The 17846-nt window shown below is 50.9% G+C and overlaps 1 protein-coding gene across 2 annotated transcripts in view; it reads right to left on the reverse strand.

The window, feature by feature from the left end:
- Positions 1-1719: 1719 nt before the first annotated feature.
- GALNT16 (polypeptide N-acetylgalactosaminyltransferase 16) overlaps positions 1720-17846 on the reverse strand; it is a 101711-nt gene continuing 85584 nt past the window's right edge. The window contains exons 10-15 of one of the 2 annotated variants that reach the window (XM_086320048.1): positions 17684-17810; positions 16414-16506; positions 15044-15127; positions 7665-7806; positions 6738-6860; positions 1720-3844 (exon numbers count right to left, since the gene is read on the reverse strand). In XM_086320048.1, coding sequence (XP_086176174.1) covers positions 3707-3844; positions 6738-6860; positions 7665-7806; positions 15044-15127; positions 16414-16506; positions 17684-17810 — 707 coding nt within the window. In that variant the 3' untranslated portion in view covers positions 1720-3706. Of the gene's footprint in view, positions 3845-6737; positions 6861-7664; positions 7807-13794; positions 14071-15043; positions 15128-16413; positions 16507-17683; positions 17811-17846 lie in introns of those variants that run through there. The other variant, XM_086320049.1, reaches the window with a different exon arrangement.

Genomic DNA, 17846 nt, shown 5'->3' on the forward strand with positions numbered 1-17846 from the left:
TCTGGGTCCCCACTCCTGCTACACCCTTCCCAGCTCTCCAAAGCCTCCACCCAGCTCAGCTGCCCGCAGCCCAACTGCCAGGTCAGGACAGAGTGGCCCCTCCCTGCTCCACCGCAAGGTCTTTGCTAAGAGCCTGACGGTGAAGACCTTTTAAGATGAGAGAAGCTGCCTGGGTCCCCCCCTTTCCTGTTCTGAGGAGGAAAGAGACCGTCGCAGGGGACTGAGAAATACCACAGACACTGAGAACATTCACCAGGATAAAGTTGTGGACACCGTGAACTCCTGCCCTTCCTCTCCAGGTCTCCTTTCCTGTTTCTTCGGTGGGAAGAGGACCACACCCCACTGGAAACCATCCTCCGCAGGCCTGAGGGCGCCAGACCCATGGGAGGACGGAGATGTTGCCTGGGTGATATTCTCCTAGCGGTGAGCGGAGATACCCATCCGGGGGGAGCCAGGAGTCTCTCCAAGAGAAGCCTTTGTGAAGGCAAGTCACAGAGGCCAGGGACGGAGAACCCCTTGCTGCTGGCCCCACGCAGACTCCCCTCCCCGCCTCCCCTCCCTGGGTGCTCTGGAAGACTCCTCTTTTCTGATGGGTTGGGGTTACATAAGGCCCAAGGCTGTTCGTGGTTAATGGCCAGCCCCGGGGCTTTACTGAATCCTCCAGAGGCTGGTTAACAGCAGACAGCCTTAGTTCCCAGGGGAAAAAAAGAGAAGGGTGAGAGAGAGAATGGGGTGAGAGAGAGAACGGGCCTCTGGAGAGGCTTAGAGGAGAGCAAGAGAGAGCACCGCTCAGGAGAAGCCAGCACCAGAGCCCTTCAAGGGTGGGAGTGAAACTAGACCCAAATGGAAGGAACACTGACTCAGCCAGGCCGGGAGGGTGGCCCGAGAAGGCGACAGGCCGTGGGCTAAGCTCCTTGAGAGGACGAGGGACAGACGGACTCTGCAGCCACGTCGTGTGCTTGGAACCGTCACCAGCCAGAGCTTTGCTCCGGGCCCATCGGGGCTGGTGGTCAGTTCTGGAGAATCCCAAATGAGCCACCCTGAGACCAGGTCGGGGTGGGGGTGAGAATGACTGTGTCCGGGGAGGCTTAGTCACGTGCTGGCCTGCCCACTACAGTTGATCTGTGCGCCGAGGCCGTGCTTATTTTCACCTGAGTAGGTTCAGTTTCTGATCACAGAAATGGTGGGGGCTTTCCATTGGTTTCTATGGAAACATTAGACAGAGCATCTGCTACCCAAGCAAACAAGGCTAGGGTGTAAGACTCATGCTGGAATGACTCGCTGTTCTTACTTAGGAAAATTGCCCCACCTGCATTTTTACTGCTGCCTTCTTGTGTGGCAGGGGAGAGGAAGGGCAGTTCAGAGGGACCAGCTGGCACCTAAGGAAGGAGAGAGGGCTGGAGAAACCGAAAGACAAGCATTCAGAGAAGCCCCTTGGTTTCCACTTCGAAGCCCCAAAGTAGGGTCCCAGGATGAGGTCACAAGAGCCTGGGCTCCCGTCCCAGTTGCCCCATCTCCTGGCTTCCCCCAGGGCGGCCAGCCTGTTGTCCAGGAGTCCCTGAGGTCCCACGGAGGGGGACGTAGGTGGAGGAGCAAGCTACCAAGTGCAGGAGGAGGTGAGAGTTGAGCATGCTCAGTTTTCTGGAATACAGGGCGGGAGGGAGATGCTGAAGAGCCTGGCTCTGGAATCAGAAAGGAAGGCACTGGTGCACATGCCCATGTGAGAAGTGGTTTTATTCCAGGTGTTTTTCATAAAGACGAGGTCCTCAGGGACAGCGAGTGGCACATGCTTTGGTCAAGAAGAGGAAAAGCAAAAACAGAACAGGGCTGAGTCCCAAAGGAGGCTGACAGGTGCTGAGCCCGGTCCAATCACAGGGAAGGAAGGGGCCCTCTGAAAGGCTGAATGGCAGTCCTCTTACTTTCAGTAAGAGAGGCCCGAGATTCCCGTCCCAAAGGCCCACGCTACCTGCCGGGGTAGACACACACACAAGGGAGATGGCGATGGATAAACATCTCACAGAGGATGGCAAAAGTGTGGCTCTGGGGGCCAAGGGCTCCTCGCTGTGAGCGCAGGGGGTGCAGGCTGAGGCCCAGGAGCACTGCGGAGAGCCAGGAGGTGAAAGGAAACCACTGAGAGCCCTCCAGGGTGGGTGTGGCAGACCACAGCCCAAGGCTGTGCAGAGGGAGCGGGGCCAAAGCAGTTGAGGCACACTAGGGAAGGGGAGGGGCGCGGCAGCTCCAATCCAGAAAAAGCCAGACCCTCCAGGGACCAGAGGCCTCTGTATGAACCTGGGACAGTCCATGGATCCTCTCCCCAGGACAGTACATATATGCACACACATGCAGTATTTGGGGGACCATTTCAGGAGATTCCTGGGCCCTCCAGAATCTATCAACTCCTTAGGCATTCCAGGCTGATTTGCTTTGGGTAGGAGACAACCCCCACCGCCGCCCCCCGCAGGAATCCTGGTATCACCAGACTTTTGCCTAAGATCACTTGGCCTAAGCCAGTGGGGCGGGGGAAGAGGAATGTTGGAAATATTAATAGCAGAAGCGGTTCCAAGACCAGGCCCTGGGGGAGGGGGAGAGAGGCCCAGTGGGTGTGAGAAGGAACTGGGAACTCTGTACAAACTGGGGCCGCCAGCCAGCCTGCTGGCCGCTGCAGTAGCCGAGCCCCAAGGGCCTCCCTCTGGCAGTGGGGAGTCCAGCCTGGACGACTTAGTCCTCATGGTTTACCGATGCTCCCCGTTCTTACCGCCCTGCGCCCCGACCCCATAATGATGCTGTATTTACAGAGGCAAGGGCTTTAGAGAAGGCAGGAGTCAAAAACTAGCGGGAAGGACGGGGCTGCTCAGTGGTGCCTGTCCTTATGGGGGTCCACCCGGTGTGCCCAGGCAGGGGCTCCGGGAACCCGCTGGTCTTTAAGGCCCAAGGGAGAGGTCTGGTCTTGACACATATCCAAACAGAAGTGGGATCCGTTTAATAAACTGGGTCCCGAGGCTGCCCCTGGAGGTGCTCCTGCAGCGCCCTGCTGAGAACGTGGGAAGCAGAGCGCGGGACTGGAGGCACTGGGCCCTGGGAGGAACTAGGCCCCCGGGCGAGACCAATTCTTTTCCATGCTTTGCAGCTTTTCTGTTCCCGTCTTTCTGCAGCTCACCCATCCTTGGCCCTGGCTCCCATCCCTCCCGCACCCAACCCAGCGCCTGCCTGGGACAGACCCCTGAGCGGCTCACTTCTTCCTGTTCCCCACCTGCCCACAGGCTGCCCCTCCCTCTGCCTTCCGCCTGCCTCCTGTCCACGGCTGCCTACGCTCTCCTCTTGTGCCCGACTCCACAGGCAGGCCCCCGGGGCCCAGCAAGACTCGGGGGAAATGCAGTCCTCCTTTTCCCCAGCCCACGAGGAGAGGCCCCAAACCACTGTCCAGGCCTTGGGAGGGTGAAGGGCAGTAACAAAGGGCCAGGCTGCCCAGTCTCAGTCCAGTTATCCCCAGGCAAGGCCAGGTGGTGGCCAGGACAGCAAGCAGGGCATTCCCCCTGCGTCCTCCCCGTCCAAGCTTTGCAGCATCGTGTGTCGTGGCAGCGGTGTTGGCTGATGATTCCGGCAGAAATGTGACGAGATGGAGACGGCCCGCTTTATACTCCCCCACCCCAACCCCCTTCCGGTCCCAAAGTCTCATGCAAAAGGTACAGGAGGCCGGGGGCTACGGTCATGTGTGCGGCAACAGCTGCCACTGCTGGGCTGGGATGTCGGCCTGGCACTTGCTGGTCACCAGCTGGGCGGGCTTGGCCTCCAGGCAGAGGCCGCTGACTGAATGCTGGATGAAAGAGGCTTTTCTCCTCCATCTCTGAGGGGAGAGGCAGAAAAGGGGCGGGGGAGAGAAAAACAAGGATTAATAATAATAATAACATCCGTACCCGCACTACACATGGGTGTAAATGGCCCTAGGACACAGTCCCATTTAAATAGTCTGTGTCCTTTGCACTAAAGACAAGAGGCACTGCACCCCACATACAAGCTTTAAACCCAGCCCTCCTGATGTGTTCTTGCTTCCATAGGTTGGCATGAAGTTACTGTCTAGTCAGAGGTCCACGGGCTGAATGGAATCCAGAGGTGGATTTTGTTTGGCCTGCACAGCGCTTATCTAAAGTTTGGCTTAGTCGTCACATAGAAATCTGCCTTTCCAGCTTCCCTTTAGACACAGGCACAGTCTCTTTGGTTGCAGCTGAAGATCTGCTGCAGGTGGGGTCCTAGTTTCTGGGTGGGAGGGGCCAGGTACTTGCTGGAGCCACAGTTAGAAGGGAGATGAGCAGCCCCAGTTGCAGGGGGACACAGCGTGGGCAGAGAAGGGAACCATCTGGGAGGTGGAGACAAGGCAGAAGGCGTGGGGGCGGAGCTGCAGGGTCTGGATTTCCCCTAGGAGTGCGGGCTGGGGGATACAGATCGCTGAGAACCAGTCTTTCTTGCCCATGTGGTCACAGTAGAGAGGGATTCCTGGCTTCAAGATCCTGGGCAGTGGGCAGGACAGGGCCTTTGGTCCCTCTGGAACTCACAGCATCCTACTGCCTGTGGTCTTCTAGTCTCTGACCCCCTGGGAGGGGCTGGCCACATTCCCCGGCTGGCGCTGCTGGGCCATGCCATTCTTTCATCCATCTTTCATCTAGTTTTGTTCTATGAAGAATGAATGTAAAGACTGAATCGATCAGTCATGAGGAAGTGCTCCCCAAATCATGTGATTCTCATTTCCTGTTGGTGCCATCAGACAGTCTTGGGGTCCCTCCCCCAGAGTCTCCTGGTCACTAGGTTCTAGCCTGGCCAGAGAAAAAATACCATCTCATGGTGCCCTTCCATCGCCACAGTCTCAGTTCTTGTAGATTCCCTACAAGGGACAGCAGGGAGGGAGCCCTTCATTTCATCAGTGAGGAGATGGAAACTCAGAGAGGTGAAGAGGATGACACCACTCTACACAGGTATCTCTCCCACAACTGATACCCAGGTGGCCTCGGAAACGGGGTCAACAGAGGACTAGGAACGGAGGCCCAGACTTGAGAAGTCACTGGTAGTGGGAGAGTTGCTCACCCTTGTCCTCTGGAAGAGGGGCTCCGCTGTTGGGGGCCCTGTAGGACCTGCAGGGCAGAAGGAATGTGGCCAAAGAGATTCCTAGGAGTCCTGGTCAGCATGAAGGGGAACACAGAGAGGGGTGGCTGCCCTCAGAGCTACTGCCTTGACTTTGGCCTCAGCAAGGAGCAGGTGGGAGTGGGCTCAAGGCTTGACTCTCACAGAAGCCAGCACCCTAGGTGAAGGGGACCCTGGAGACACACATCCCTGCAGGGGCAGTGAAGGAAGGGGCTGGCAGGATGTGCTGCAGTGTCCCAGCCAGCGAGCAGACCATGGCGCCCAAGCCTCTCTCTCTCTCATACACACACACACACACACATGCACACACACACACACGGAGGCTGGAGGGAGAGGAAGGATCTGGTTGCTTTTCCAGAATGAAATAGCAAACTGCCAGTCATCCCTAAAGAAAGAACTGACCCATGCAATCGAAAAGGGGGAGATAAGAAAACGCTGGCAGCTGACTGAGAGGCCAGGCGCCCTCCTGCCCCTGCAATGCCCTGCAAGCTGGCCAGGATCAGGCACAGTGAGGGCTATCGAGAAGGGGTGGGCAGAGGAGGGGCTGAAGCAGAACTCTTGCCTTCTGGTCCATTCCCGGGCAGATGAGCAGCCCTCCCAGCCAGGAATGGAGCAGGGCTGACTCTGTCGTCGGCTGCTGTGTGCCCTGAGCAAGTGACTGCATCTCTCTGAGCATCTGTTTCTTCCTCAACAGGCGAGCCTGATCTGTCTCCCAGGATTAGTGAAAACAGGGCAAGTGAAAGTTTGACAAGAGGAAAAGGCAGTGTTCACAGGATACTGGCATGCCAGCTTGGAAAGCACCATGGTTGGGTCTCAGTTTCCCCAACCAGCCATCAGTCAGGAGATACTTACTGAACACCTACTATGTGCTGGGGCAGGACTGTGGCCTTAGGAGTCACACTGGGTTTGAATCTCAGCTCCACCCCTTCACAGCGGTGTGATCTGATACATTTCTTAAACTCAAGGAGCTTCAGTTTTTCACTTTTAAAATGGGGTTAGTACTAGGGCCTGGGGCTTCCAGGTGGTGCTAGAGGAAAGAACTTGCCTGCCAATGCGGGAGACATAAGAGGTGCAGATTTGATCTCTGGGTTGGAGAGATCCCCAGGAGGAGGGCATGGCAACCCACTCTAGTATTCTTGCCTGGAGAATCCCATGGACAGAGGAACCTGGCGGGCTACAGTCCACGGGGTCGCAAAGAGTCAGACATGACTGAAGCGACTTAGCACGCACGCATGCACACACTAAGGGCCAGATTGCTGGGCTGCTGGGAGGATTAGATGAGATGATCTACGTAAAACCCCTGGCACAGGTTCTCAATAAAACCTCACATTTGTTTTGGCTGTACTGGTTGTCAGGGACTAGGGATACAGTGTTGACAAGATAAAAATAGTGAGCCCGCATGGAGCTCACAGGATGCGGGATGGACATTTAACAACTGTTTACCCAAAGTACTTCCTCATGAGGAAAACAACAGACTTGCCTGGATACTGGCTTAGGCATCCCCAGTCCTCACTCTGGAGGGCTTATTTGAATCTATATGTCACACCTTCACTATGTTCCCCTGGGTTGCTGGTCAACCTGTGCCTGGGGGCAAGGAGGCTTACCTGCCTGCCTTCTCTTGGGTTGCACGCCTGCAGTACGACCAGGGATCCTGGGGAGACAGAGGTGGAGGTGGCAGCGAGGCACTTCCCCTGCTGCTGGATGAGATGGTCAGTGAAGAGCCACGCCTGCAAGACAAGGAGCAGAAAGTGGAAGTGAAGTCGCTCAGTCGTGTCTGACTCTGCGACCCAGTGGACTGTGGCCTACCAGGCTCCTCTGTCCATGGGATTCTCCAGGCAAGAATACTGGAGTGGGCTGCCCGAGCCAAAAAATACAGCAATGAATGGATAGATGGGTAGATAGATGATAAAGCAAATACACTGTGTATTTTGGTAGAATTTTCTACAAATACTAGGGATGGGTGGATGGCTAATCACTGTACAATTCTTTCAACTTTTCTATATGTTTGAACTTTTTCATAATAAAATATTGGGATGGAGAAGCTTATCTGGAGCCAGCCAGAGGATGTATGAAAGGATGCTCAAGGAATGGGAAGAAAGATAGGACATGGGAGCAGGGCAGCTGGGGTCAGGTCCGTGCCGGGGGTCTCCACGACCTGTTCTAGTTTGACGTGAGTGCATCAACTCTCATATGTTGGACACGTGTTCACAGGAGTCCTGGACACTCTGATGCCTGTCTGTGCAGGCTGCCCACAGCTGCATCTGGGGAGAGTACTGGGTTCTGTTTGGGTGGCATTTCTGCCCCTGCAAGCAGAAAGCAGGTGGTGCTCAGGGGGCAACTGTGTGACAGGCTACAACGTGGGTGGAGTGTGGCAGGAGCAGACCCAAGGAGCAGAGTGTGAGGGGGCAGCTTGCAGGGTCCTTGGAAAAGTGGGTTTGTGGAAGGTGTAGACAAGAGAGAGGATGAGACTGGGCAGATGGAGGCCCCTAAGCCTTCTCCTGGGCCTGACCCGGAGGTCCCAAGCAACGTACCTGGGCCGCTGGGGGGTTCTTGGCAGACCCTCTGCAGATCCCCATTCCGAGCTGGAAGTTACCAGCTGTGTCCTGGCCCTGGGATTCTAAACAATTAGTCCCCTGCTTAATGATGCCCGGGAGCACTTCCTTCACGGGGACACTGAAAGAAAAGGCAGTGATCAGGCTTGGCCTCTGCCCTTCCCGGAGTAACCCATGCTTACCCAGAGAGCAGGGCCCAGGCAATCCCAGGGCACCCAGGTCTCCATGGGGAGGGACACTGAGAGGCAGGCCTGGCAGCAGGGTAAGGTGAGCAGGGGACGGTGAGGGAGCAGGGGTCCCCCTGGGAACACTGGGCCTTTCCCCCCCTGGGTTCTGGGCAGCTCTGGGAGCCCCAGGGACTGCCCTTCAGACCAGGCCTGAGAGGAGCTGGTGGGAGAGAGCTCAAACCAGAAGCCAGAGCTCCCCAGTCCTGAAAGAGGAAAGGCTGAGACTCAGATGTGGGCTCAGTGGGCAATCTCGAGAGGATAGGAAGGAGTTGCTTTGAAGAGGCAAATGTAAAATATACAAATATAAAGATGTGTTCAGTCTGACTAATAACTAAGGAAATATGTATTAAAGAGTTACCATTGTTTGTTTGCCATATATGTATATTTATTTATTTATTTTGGTTTTTTTTTTTTATTTTATTTTTTAACTTTCCATATTGTATTGGTTTTTGCCATATATCAACATGAATCCACCACAGGTATATTTATTTATTTTAAAAATATTTATTTATTTGGCCATTCTGAGTCCTGGTTGTAGCCTGCAGGATCTTTGAGCTTTGTTGTAGCCTGCAGGATCTTCAATTACAGCATGCAGTCTCTTATTTGCAGTTTGTAGAATCTAGTTCCCTGACTAGGGATTGAACCCAGGCCCCCTGCACTGGGAGCATGGAGTCTTAGCCACTGGACCACCAGGGAAATTTCTATATATTTATATACATAAAATATTTAAGTGTATATATATAAGTGAAAGTGTTAGTTGTTCAGTTGTGTCCGATTTTTTCGACCCCATGGACTGTAGCCCACTAGGCTCCTCTGTCCATGGGATTTCCCAGGCAAGAAAACTGGAGTGAGTTGCCATTTCCTTCTCCAGGGGATCTTCCTGACCCAGGGATCGAACCTGGGTCTCTCGAATTGCAGGCAGATTCTTTACCATCTGAGTCACCAGGGAAGACCATATAATATATAAACAATATACAAATTATACATTTAAGTGTATGTGTGTATATATGCATATATACATATATGTTAAATATTACTACCTAGTGTTGGCAATGGCTTGGGATTGGATCTTTTCATATCCCACAGATGGGAGCATAAACTGGCCCACCTTTTCTAGAGGACAGTGTGGTACTATGTATCAAAGGCCTTAAAAGTGTGCATACTGCTGCCGCTGCTGCTAAGTCGCTTCAGTTGTGTCCGACTCTGTGTGACCCCATAGACGGCAGCCCACCAGGCTCCCCCATCCCTGGGATTCTCAAGGCAAGAACACTAGAGTGGGTTGCGGGGAGCGAGCTCTGCCCCTGGCAAAGGTCATGAGGAAGGAGGCTTGGCATACGCAAAGGCGGGATCAAGCCTCAGGAGTCTCCCTGGAAATTCTTGAGCAATCTACCCCCAAAACCAGAGTCTGCCTACTTTCTGCTTTGTGCTTTCACCTACACCTCCGACTTTACGGGGGGCTGTCCCCCACTACCTCTCTCTGAAAAAAGAGTTAGCTTACAGATCCAGTTAATAATTCCTGGGTGTGACAGTGTTTCAACCTACAAACTCCTTTGGAAGTCCTCTAGCCTGCCTGATTAGGTTTTTCCGGCCACATGTGATTGCTCAGAGCCTCCCAACTGTGAGAGGCATGAGATGTTCTAAACTGTCTAAATACAGATTCCTTTGAGCAGTTAAAAGATTGATTAGAAATTGTATTGGTGAAGGGATTTTCACTTGTCGGGCCAATGTTTGCTGCTAAGTTTCCATATCCCTTACCTGCTGTGTCCCTGGCAGTGTATTGATTAATATAATTGGTGTAAGTAGTAGCTTTAATGTTTGTAACCTGGGACCCTTGAGTTAATTCTTTTCTTGTTATAGCCCACCACACCTTTGCTCTGTAGGAATGTAACTTTATCTAATGCTTTTTGGAGGCTGGCACCTGCCTTTAGAATAATCACCTTTAGAGAAAAATAAGTTTCTTAAAATGTTAACAGGCCTCCGGGCCAGAAGATGATGCAAATCATCTAAACTTTTGCATATGATAAGTTTGCAGGAAGAAAGCCTGGCTTACTGCATGACTCTACCCCTTCCCCCATTATCCTCTATGCATAACTTAAGGTATAAAAACTACTTTGGAAAATAAAGTGCGGGCCTTGTTCACCGAAACTTGGTCTCCCCATGTCGTTCTTTCTCTTACCTTCTGGCTGAATTATTCAGCCTCTTTTCTCCACTAAATTTCCTCACTGAGCTATCCTTATTTCAGCCTCTTTTCTTCACTGAATTTTCCTACTGAGCTATCCTTATTCTATTACTGTTTATATCCTTAATTAACGTTTAATTAAGCAGTTGTTTCCTGATCCTCGCCGACGCCGTCCCCGCTTCGAATTCCCTGGATCCACCGGGGCTGGACCCCGGCAGTGGGTTGCCCTTCCTTCTCCAATGCATGAAAGTGAAAAGTGAAAGTGAAGTCATTCAGTCTTGTCCGACTCTTAGTGACCCCATTTTGACCTAATGATCCCACTTCCTGAAACTTATTATTCTAGGGCAATAATTATAGATGGGTGCAGAGATTTAGTTTAAATGATACTCATTCAGAGTGACTGGTTATACTGAAAACACTGGAAATTCCTAGATATCCAACAATAGGTACAGGACTAAGTAAATTCTGACTCATCTGTCGAAATCCCTTCAGCCATTAAAAAGGACTCTGAGAAAGAACATCTGGTAATATGGGGAAGTGTTTATAAGATACTGTTAAGTAAAACAGGTAGGTTTTGAAAAGAGTGTATTATTAGAACATTTTATATGCACAGGAAAGTATATTTAAACACATACACATACATACGCATACACACACACACACACACAAGCTCAAATATAAGACACACTGCCTTACCCCATGGGTAATAAACCCAAATGGGATGCTGGCCCCAGCTGACACGGGCTTGTATTCCTGGGTTTAGAAGGTTATATATGCGCTTGGATTATGGACCCACAGGTCAGGTGATGGGAAATCAGTGGGGCTTATAGTCTGACCACATGCCTAATTTATCTGTCTCTATCACATCTGTTGAGAAGAGAACCTGGTTGCAGGTGCAGATCAGAACAGTGCTGGCAGTCTCTGATGTGGACATCAACCAAACCAGGTCTCCCTTTCTCAGGGCTGACAGGAAGCCCCTGGAGCTCCAGAACCAAACCGCTCTCCTGGAGGCTCGTGGAGAACTTTCCAGTTTCTCTCCATATTCCTGACAGCAGTGCCCCTTCAGAACTGCTCCCCTGTCTCTTGCAAGAGGTCATATGCAGTTCGAGAACAGAGGCTGCAAACTGTTGGCCCCCAAGCTAAATCAGGCCCTGGACAGGTTTTGTCTGACCTGCACAGTGCGGTCGTTGGTGCTTTTAATTAGTTGGCAGTATTTCAACATTACACAGAAAAATCCAGCTTCTCTCAAAAATACAGGAAGGTCAGGTCACATCAAACCTGCATTCTGGTTCAGCACTAACACATTGTCAGGAGCAGCAGCTGTCCACCCTACGGGTGGGGCTTGCCCGTTTCAGTTTGCCACAGTCCCCTCCACTCCCTATTGTGTCCTCACTCATTTGACTTATTTACATTACCTGTCTGATCACTGTAGGATTTAAGTTTGCAACCTGCTAGGTGCAAGACTGTTGAGAGGCAAAGCTCCACCCCCGCCGCTTCATCCAGGGGCAATGGACTATATTTCCCCTCTACACAGAGGCAAGGTCCCAAGGGGCCCTCTTTGAGAGGCCAAGGTTGTTCCAGACCTTTCTCTTCTCTTCTCCTCCCTACCTGCTGTTGCTTGGGAAGATGTGCAAGATGACCAACTTGCAGAGATTGAGGTGGGCATTGTCCAAGTGTGGCAATGGTCATTGACACCAAAGCTTGCCCACTGATGCTTATGGAGGAAACCTGGGGCTCAGGCAGCAATCTCAAGACCAGATGCAGGGGCTTCCCCGGTGATCTAGTGGCTAAGACTCTGCACTCCCGATGCAGGGGACCTGGGTTCGCTCCCTGGTCAGGGAACGAGATCCCACATGCCACGACTAAGGGTTTGCATGTGCCAGCTAAAGATCCCACATGCCACAACGAAGCCCTGGTGCGGCCAAACAAATTAAAAATAAATAAATAAAGACCAGATGCAGCTCCTGAGGTGTCTGATGTGGTAGCAGCCCTGGAGCAGCTGGGATGCCCATCACCACCCTTCCCCTGCTTCCTGGCAGAGCCAGGCTAAGCTCCCCTATTTGCTGGCAGCCCTCTTAAGTCTGTATCTGCTTTCCTCTCTGTGGACCACCTCGAAGCTGGGCTGCCAGGGCTCCCATTAGCCCTTATGACGCCTTTCTAGAAATAGCAATAGGCATCCTTTTTTCAAGACACTTCACTTATGTTAGAAAACCATCATAATATACTGATTTTGTTAGAAGACTTTTACTATCATTTGCCAGGAATTGTTGTAATAAAGGTACAGTACTGTGTGACTAGCACCCTTCAAACGTGGTGTGCTTGTACAATGCACAGCCTGCACAACTGTTCCTGACCATCCTAATAAAAGTATATATAAGCAGTTGCTGAAGCCAGCCACAGAACTCTGATCTGGAAAAGCGGCCAAGCCATAGCAGGACTGCAGGCAGGCCTAGGAAAGCACAGGCCTCTCCCTTCAGCCTCCTCAGTCTCCTCACTGACCACGTTCAAGTGTGGCCCAACTACTGGGATCCCGTGTGGAGGAAACTTGGTATCATTTGGGCCTGTAAAACTCCTTTCTGTCTAACAATCTGATCCACTCCAGGCCCCCGAGAACCGAGGCAGAACATGAAGGAACAGACTGACGATGAGTAACCTGGGTAAGAATGAACTGCAGTTTGTACCTTAATAGCAGAAATTCATTTTTTTTTAAGCTTCCACATGGTGACAAAACAAATAAGATGACTTATGCTCCTCATTTAGCGCGGCTGGTTTCATCCACTCTCCTGTCTTGTGATGGATTCGACTGATGCTAGTTATAAACCATCAGTACTTCTTCCTCTTGGTCCTCAGGGGATGACATGGGGCACTGTGTGAGGACTGGGGTGTGGGAGGATCCCCTTCCACGGCTCCCTAACTCCTGCCTGAGGCTCGAGTCCTTGGCTCCAACCAGATCATATGAACTCTGACAGAACATAAAGACATGACTATGCTTGGTTTGCTCAGAAATGGCACGTCTCAATAAAACTATCCTTTTCAAAGTGGCCACTTGAGGAAGCTGTTCATTTATTATACTTTCATAAACTAATGTTCTTCCCTTCACAGCCATCGTCTAGGGAGTTGGGGCTATCCAGGCCGCCAACTTTCTCCAAGGATGCTGCTGCCGTTCAGATTGTTTTGGAATTCCTTGAGCATTGCTCACAGTCAGTTTATTCTTGTTACTTGTTTCCGTCTTGTCACTCTGTGTTTGGGACCCAGGACTGTAATATCTGGGTTAATCAACTAAGTTATTCATTGGACTTGGTTATAACCTAACCATGGCTGTTTTCCCAAAATCAAATCTTCCCTCAAAGATTTGCCTCCTTTGAGGATATGCAGGCTCTGAGCAGTGGAATGTTCTGGAAAATCATGACAGCATCCTTTGGGAGACAGCTGTTCCTGAGATGACAGTTCTAGAAGGGAGAATGCTAATTTCAAAGTTATTACTGAGCCTTATTGACTATGCAATTTATTTAGTTAAAAACACCTACAGATCTCCCTGGTAGCAATCTGCCTTCCAACGCAGGAGAAGCAGGTTCCATCCCTAGGCAAGGAACCAGGATCCCACATGTCATGGGGTAACTAAGCCCTTGAACCACAACTAGCGAGAAACCTGGGTGCCAAAAGGAAGGACCTGTGCACCAAAACAAGATCTGGGACACCAAAATCAAATAAAATAAAACTATTTATTGAGTGCCCATTCTGTGACAGGCATTGTTCTAGGGGCTGGAGATAAGGCAGTGAACAAGACAGATAAATTCCTCTTGCCTCATGGAGCTTACTGTCAAATGTGGGAAGATGACAATAACATTAATTGCCCACATAGAAGCTCCGTGACGATAAGGGTGACCGAGGAAAAGAAGCAGGGAGTGCTGGGGAAGGGTCAGTCTGCAAACGCAGAGGTCAGGGGGGTCTCCTGCAGGAGGGACAGATGACTCAAGACCTGGAGGAGGTAAGGAGTGACATAGGCAAGATGCTGAGAAGGATGCTGAAATAAAAAGGATCGACTCTGCCCAGCCTCAGGCCCCCAGTCATTACAGCTTACTGTCCTGTAGCCTACATACATACACCATTTGCATGTTGGCTCCTCATTTGCTCATTCTACCCTGGGTCGCCAAGATCTCCTGGAGAAGGCAATGGCACCCCACTCCAGTACTCTTGCCTGGAAAATCCCATGAACGGAGGAGCCTGGTAGGCTATAGTCCATGCGGTCGCAGAGTCGGACACAACTGAGCGACTTCACTTTCACTTTCTTTCCTCATTTGCTGAAGCAAACATTTCCCCATGTTTTACTCAGTTTATGATTATAATATTAATTGACACATAATATTTGTTTAGGTCAATGGATCACGATTCACTAAACCCGGCCTCTATTGTTAGTTGTGTCTATTTTTTTCACAGCAGAGAAGCCAACAATGGTCATTTATTTGTCAACAGTGTTTTTGCTTGTTTGCTCTATTTCCTTGGGATAAACTCCCAGAAGGGAGAGAAGAGAGTCAGAGGAAGTGAATGTTTCTGTGGCCTTTGCTACATAATGTGCTGTTGCTTCCCTAAGGGGACAATGCTCATTTCTTTTTTTCAAGATTATTTTAATTGATTAATTTTGGCTGTGGGTGGGCTCCTAGTTCCCGTGCCCCCTGCAGTGGAAGTGCAGAGTCTTAACCACTGGCCAGAGAAGTCCCAACAACGCCCATTCTTAGCTCTAAGGCCCAGTCTGTTAAACTCTTCGCTCCTACCACACCTCACTCTTCACTCCTGGTAACATCCTCCAGGTTCCTCCAGACCCGTCACATGAAGACAAACACCAACAGCTAGAAAGAGCCAGGCTGCCTGGGCCAGGGAGAGATCAGGGTCAAGGGTCCCCACGCCACTGGCCCCCACCCAGGCCAGATGCAGGAACTGCAGGTGGCACTCACGTGAGCTCTGGGTAGACGTTATCCAGGTACCAGCGGAAGGACTTGCAGTTCATCTTCTTCCTCTGCTCAATCCGCGTGGCCACGCTGGAGAAGGAGGAGGAAAGGCTTAGCAGTGGGAAGAAGCCTGGGAGGTCAGCCCCCTCCCCGGGGGGAAGGTCCCTTTTCCCGGAGCTAGCTATCCAAGTCTGTCCTCCAGCCTTACTTCATTCTCTGACCTGCAAGCTCGCCCCACGGCTCCTGGCCATGCCTTATATCTCTCCTCAAACTGGAGCCAAGCTTTAATCTCGGCTTCTTCCTCCTTGAGACCTCAGGGAGCATACCATGGCCTGGTGCTTATTTTCACAGACAGAGCAGAGCCTTAATGTACTAGCAGTTTTCCTTCCCTGCATTCCAGCTGAGCAGAAAGCGTCTACCACAAGAAAACCATGTTTCAAACATTTTTCCAAAAATTGAGCAAATAAGAACCGTCTGATGTGTTCATGGACATCTTGCTCAGCTCCAGGGATCATCATGGCCACTGACAGAAGACCAGCACTACCCTCTGAGCCTGTTTGTTCTCAGTAAAGTTGGGGTACAACCATCCACCTCCAAAGGTTTTTATGAGAGTCAAATGAACAGACATAAGTGCCTAGCACAGGGTAGGCCCTCAGCAAATGTTACTTCCACACTAAAACAAAGAGTGACATAACTTTTATTCTTTAAGGGATAGATACAAATAAATAGAGGAAAATTCATTGATGATCACTAATAATGTTTTCAAACATTTCTGACCACAACATTAAGTAAGAAATATATACATCTTACACTGTGACCCAGTATACCCATGGGCATATATGGACATACAACTAAAATAAGAGTTTCACAAAACAGTATCTATCCTCAACTGCAATCAGCTGTTACTTTCTGTTCTAATCTGAAATGTTCTAGTTCTCTATCACTTAAAAAAAAAACACTGGTCACGCCATACTCAATTGATTTTGAAAATGCTTAATTAGACTGTAGTCATAACAGTCCAGGGCAGAATAGCTCACAGATCACCGTCAGATTGACACAGCAAGGAAGCCAAAACCCCCAGTGTTTTCTGCAGACAGCCCTCCTTAAGCACTTCCACAGACATCCATCCTGCAGGCAGCTGGTGGACGGGCAGTGCTTGCATAAGTAAGCCCTCTCTGGTGATTTCTCCCCACAAGGCTGCTGCTTCTTCCAGGACCAAAACCTTGTCTCTGTCTCCTATACCCTACAGTCTCCAAAGAGCCCAGGGGTGTGGGGTTCAGTTGCTCAGGACACCCTGAAGGCTTCTCTGGAGTACACATGATTTAGTATTTCACTAAGGTTGTGAGCAAAGGCACAAGGCTAGGGAAGGGGCCCACCTGCCGAAGGCCTTCCCGATGGCCGACGGCCGCGCCTCATAGTAATACTGCTTGAACTCATCCATCCACACCTCTGCGGTACGCTTGGTATTCCTAAAAGGAGAGGAAGAAGCAAAATAAGGTCACCAGGTTGGGGACAGAGTTAGGGTTGGGATCCAGATCAGCTCTGAGCAGAACCGGACGAGGAGACGTTCAGGAGTGCGTGCAAAATGGCACTGATGTGGGAGTATCCATGAGAACAGTCTTTTTGGAGGATAATCTGTCAGCATCCATCAAATCTGCGGGAATGGATACTCTCTGACACTCCACTTGGAGGAATCTATTCTACTGAAACACCAGCACGTGGGCAAAGGGATGTATACAAGAATATTTGTGTCATAAAACATTGGCGACAACCCTAAATGGCCATCAATAGGAGAATAATGAGCTACGTCCACATGGCAGAGTACTAGGCAGCCTTGAAAAAGACTGGAAATGATAGGCTTGAAATCTGTTAAGAGTAGTTTCTTTTGGATAGAATAAGCAGATAGGTGTAAGACTTGGTGAAAGGGACTTTCACTTTTTTCTGTCTATGTGATATGAAGAGTAAAAATTATAATGTACAGTGTATGTACAGATATATATATACATATATACACACACACAATATACATGGATACAGCTTGAAGTTTTAGTGACCATGTATTACTTCCATAATTATAAAAACGGTAAAATGGAATAAGGGAAGCAAAACAAAAGGCCATTTGATAAGCTAGACTCGAGGAGCCCCCTCTGCCAACAAGCAAGTCTGACGAGACAAAGACGCGTCCTCGGAAGAGGAGAGTGCTCATGGCACTCCTCCCACCTCCCCTTGCCTCCACCATCTGGAGAGTGGGTGAGGGGGTGGTCTTCCAGGACCTGCCCACTCCCTTTCAAGATGAAGTGCACGCTGTCGCTGGGAACACAGATGGGCAGACGCTGACCAAGTCAGAGTGAGGATGCAACATCCATGACCAGTACTTGGGACCCAGTGTGTGGAGGGCCGCTCCCAGTTGGTCATTTCACCAGTTTTCCAAGACCTTCATGAACAAATACAGTCAAGACAAGACAGGCCTGGAGGAGACGCCTCCAACTTCATCTTTCCAGCTCTGAAAGTACCAGGATCCCAGAATGGAAGGGACAAACGGGGAGACTAAGACTGGGGTAGTTGCTCAAATCACAGGAGTCACCGACAGGGCTGGGGTCTAGGTGTCCTGGCTCCTAGTGTGATGCTCTCTGCACCGTGACCTACCTGATGTAGGTGAGGGCATTGCCCTCGGGGAAGTTGTACGGGTGCCGTTTCCTGAAGACGTGGCCCACCCGGCTGCAGGGCACGATCTCTAAGCTCCCGCCGCACATCCACACCCGGAAGGACAGCTCTGCAGAGACAGCAGCCATCAGGAGCGGCTGGGGCC

The sequence above is a fragment of the Bos grunniens genome, chromosome 10, assembly GCF_055505025.1.
Source record: "Bos grunniens cultivar Pamir isolate PY7600 chromosome 10, Bosgru_T2T1.0, whole genome shotgun sequence".
NCBI lineage: Eukaryota > Metazoa > Chordata > Mammalia > Artiodactyla > Bovidae > Bos > Bos grunniens.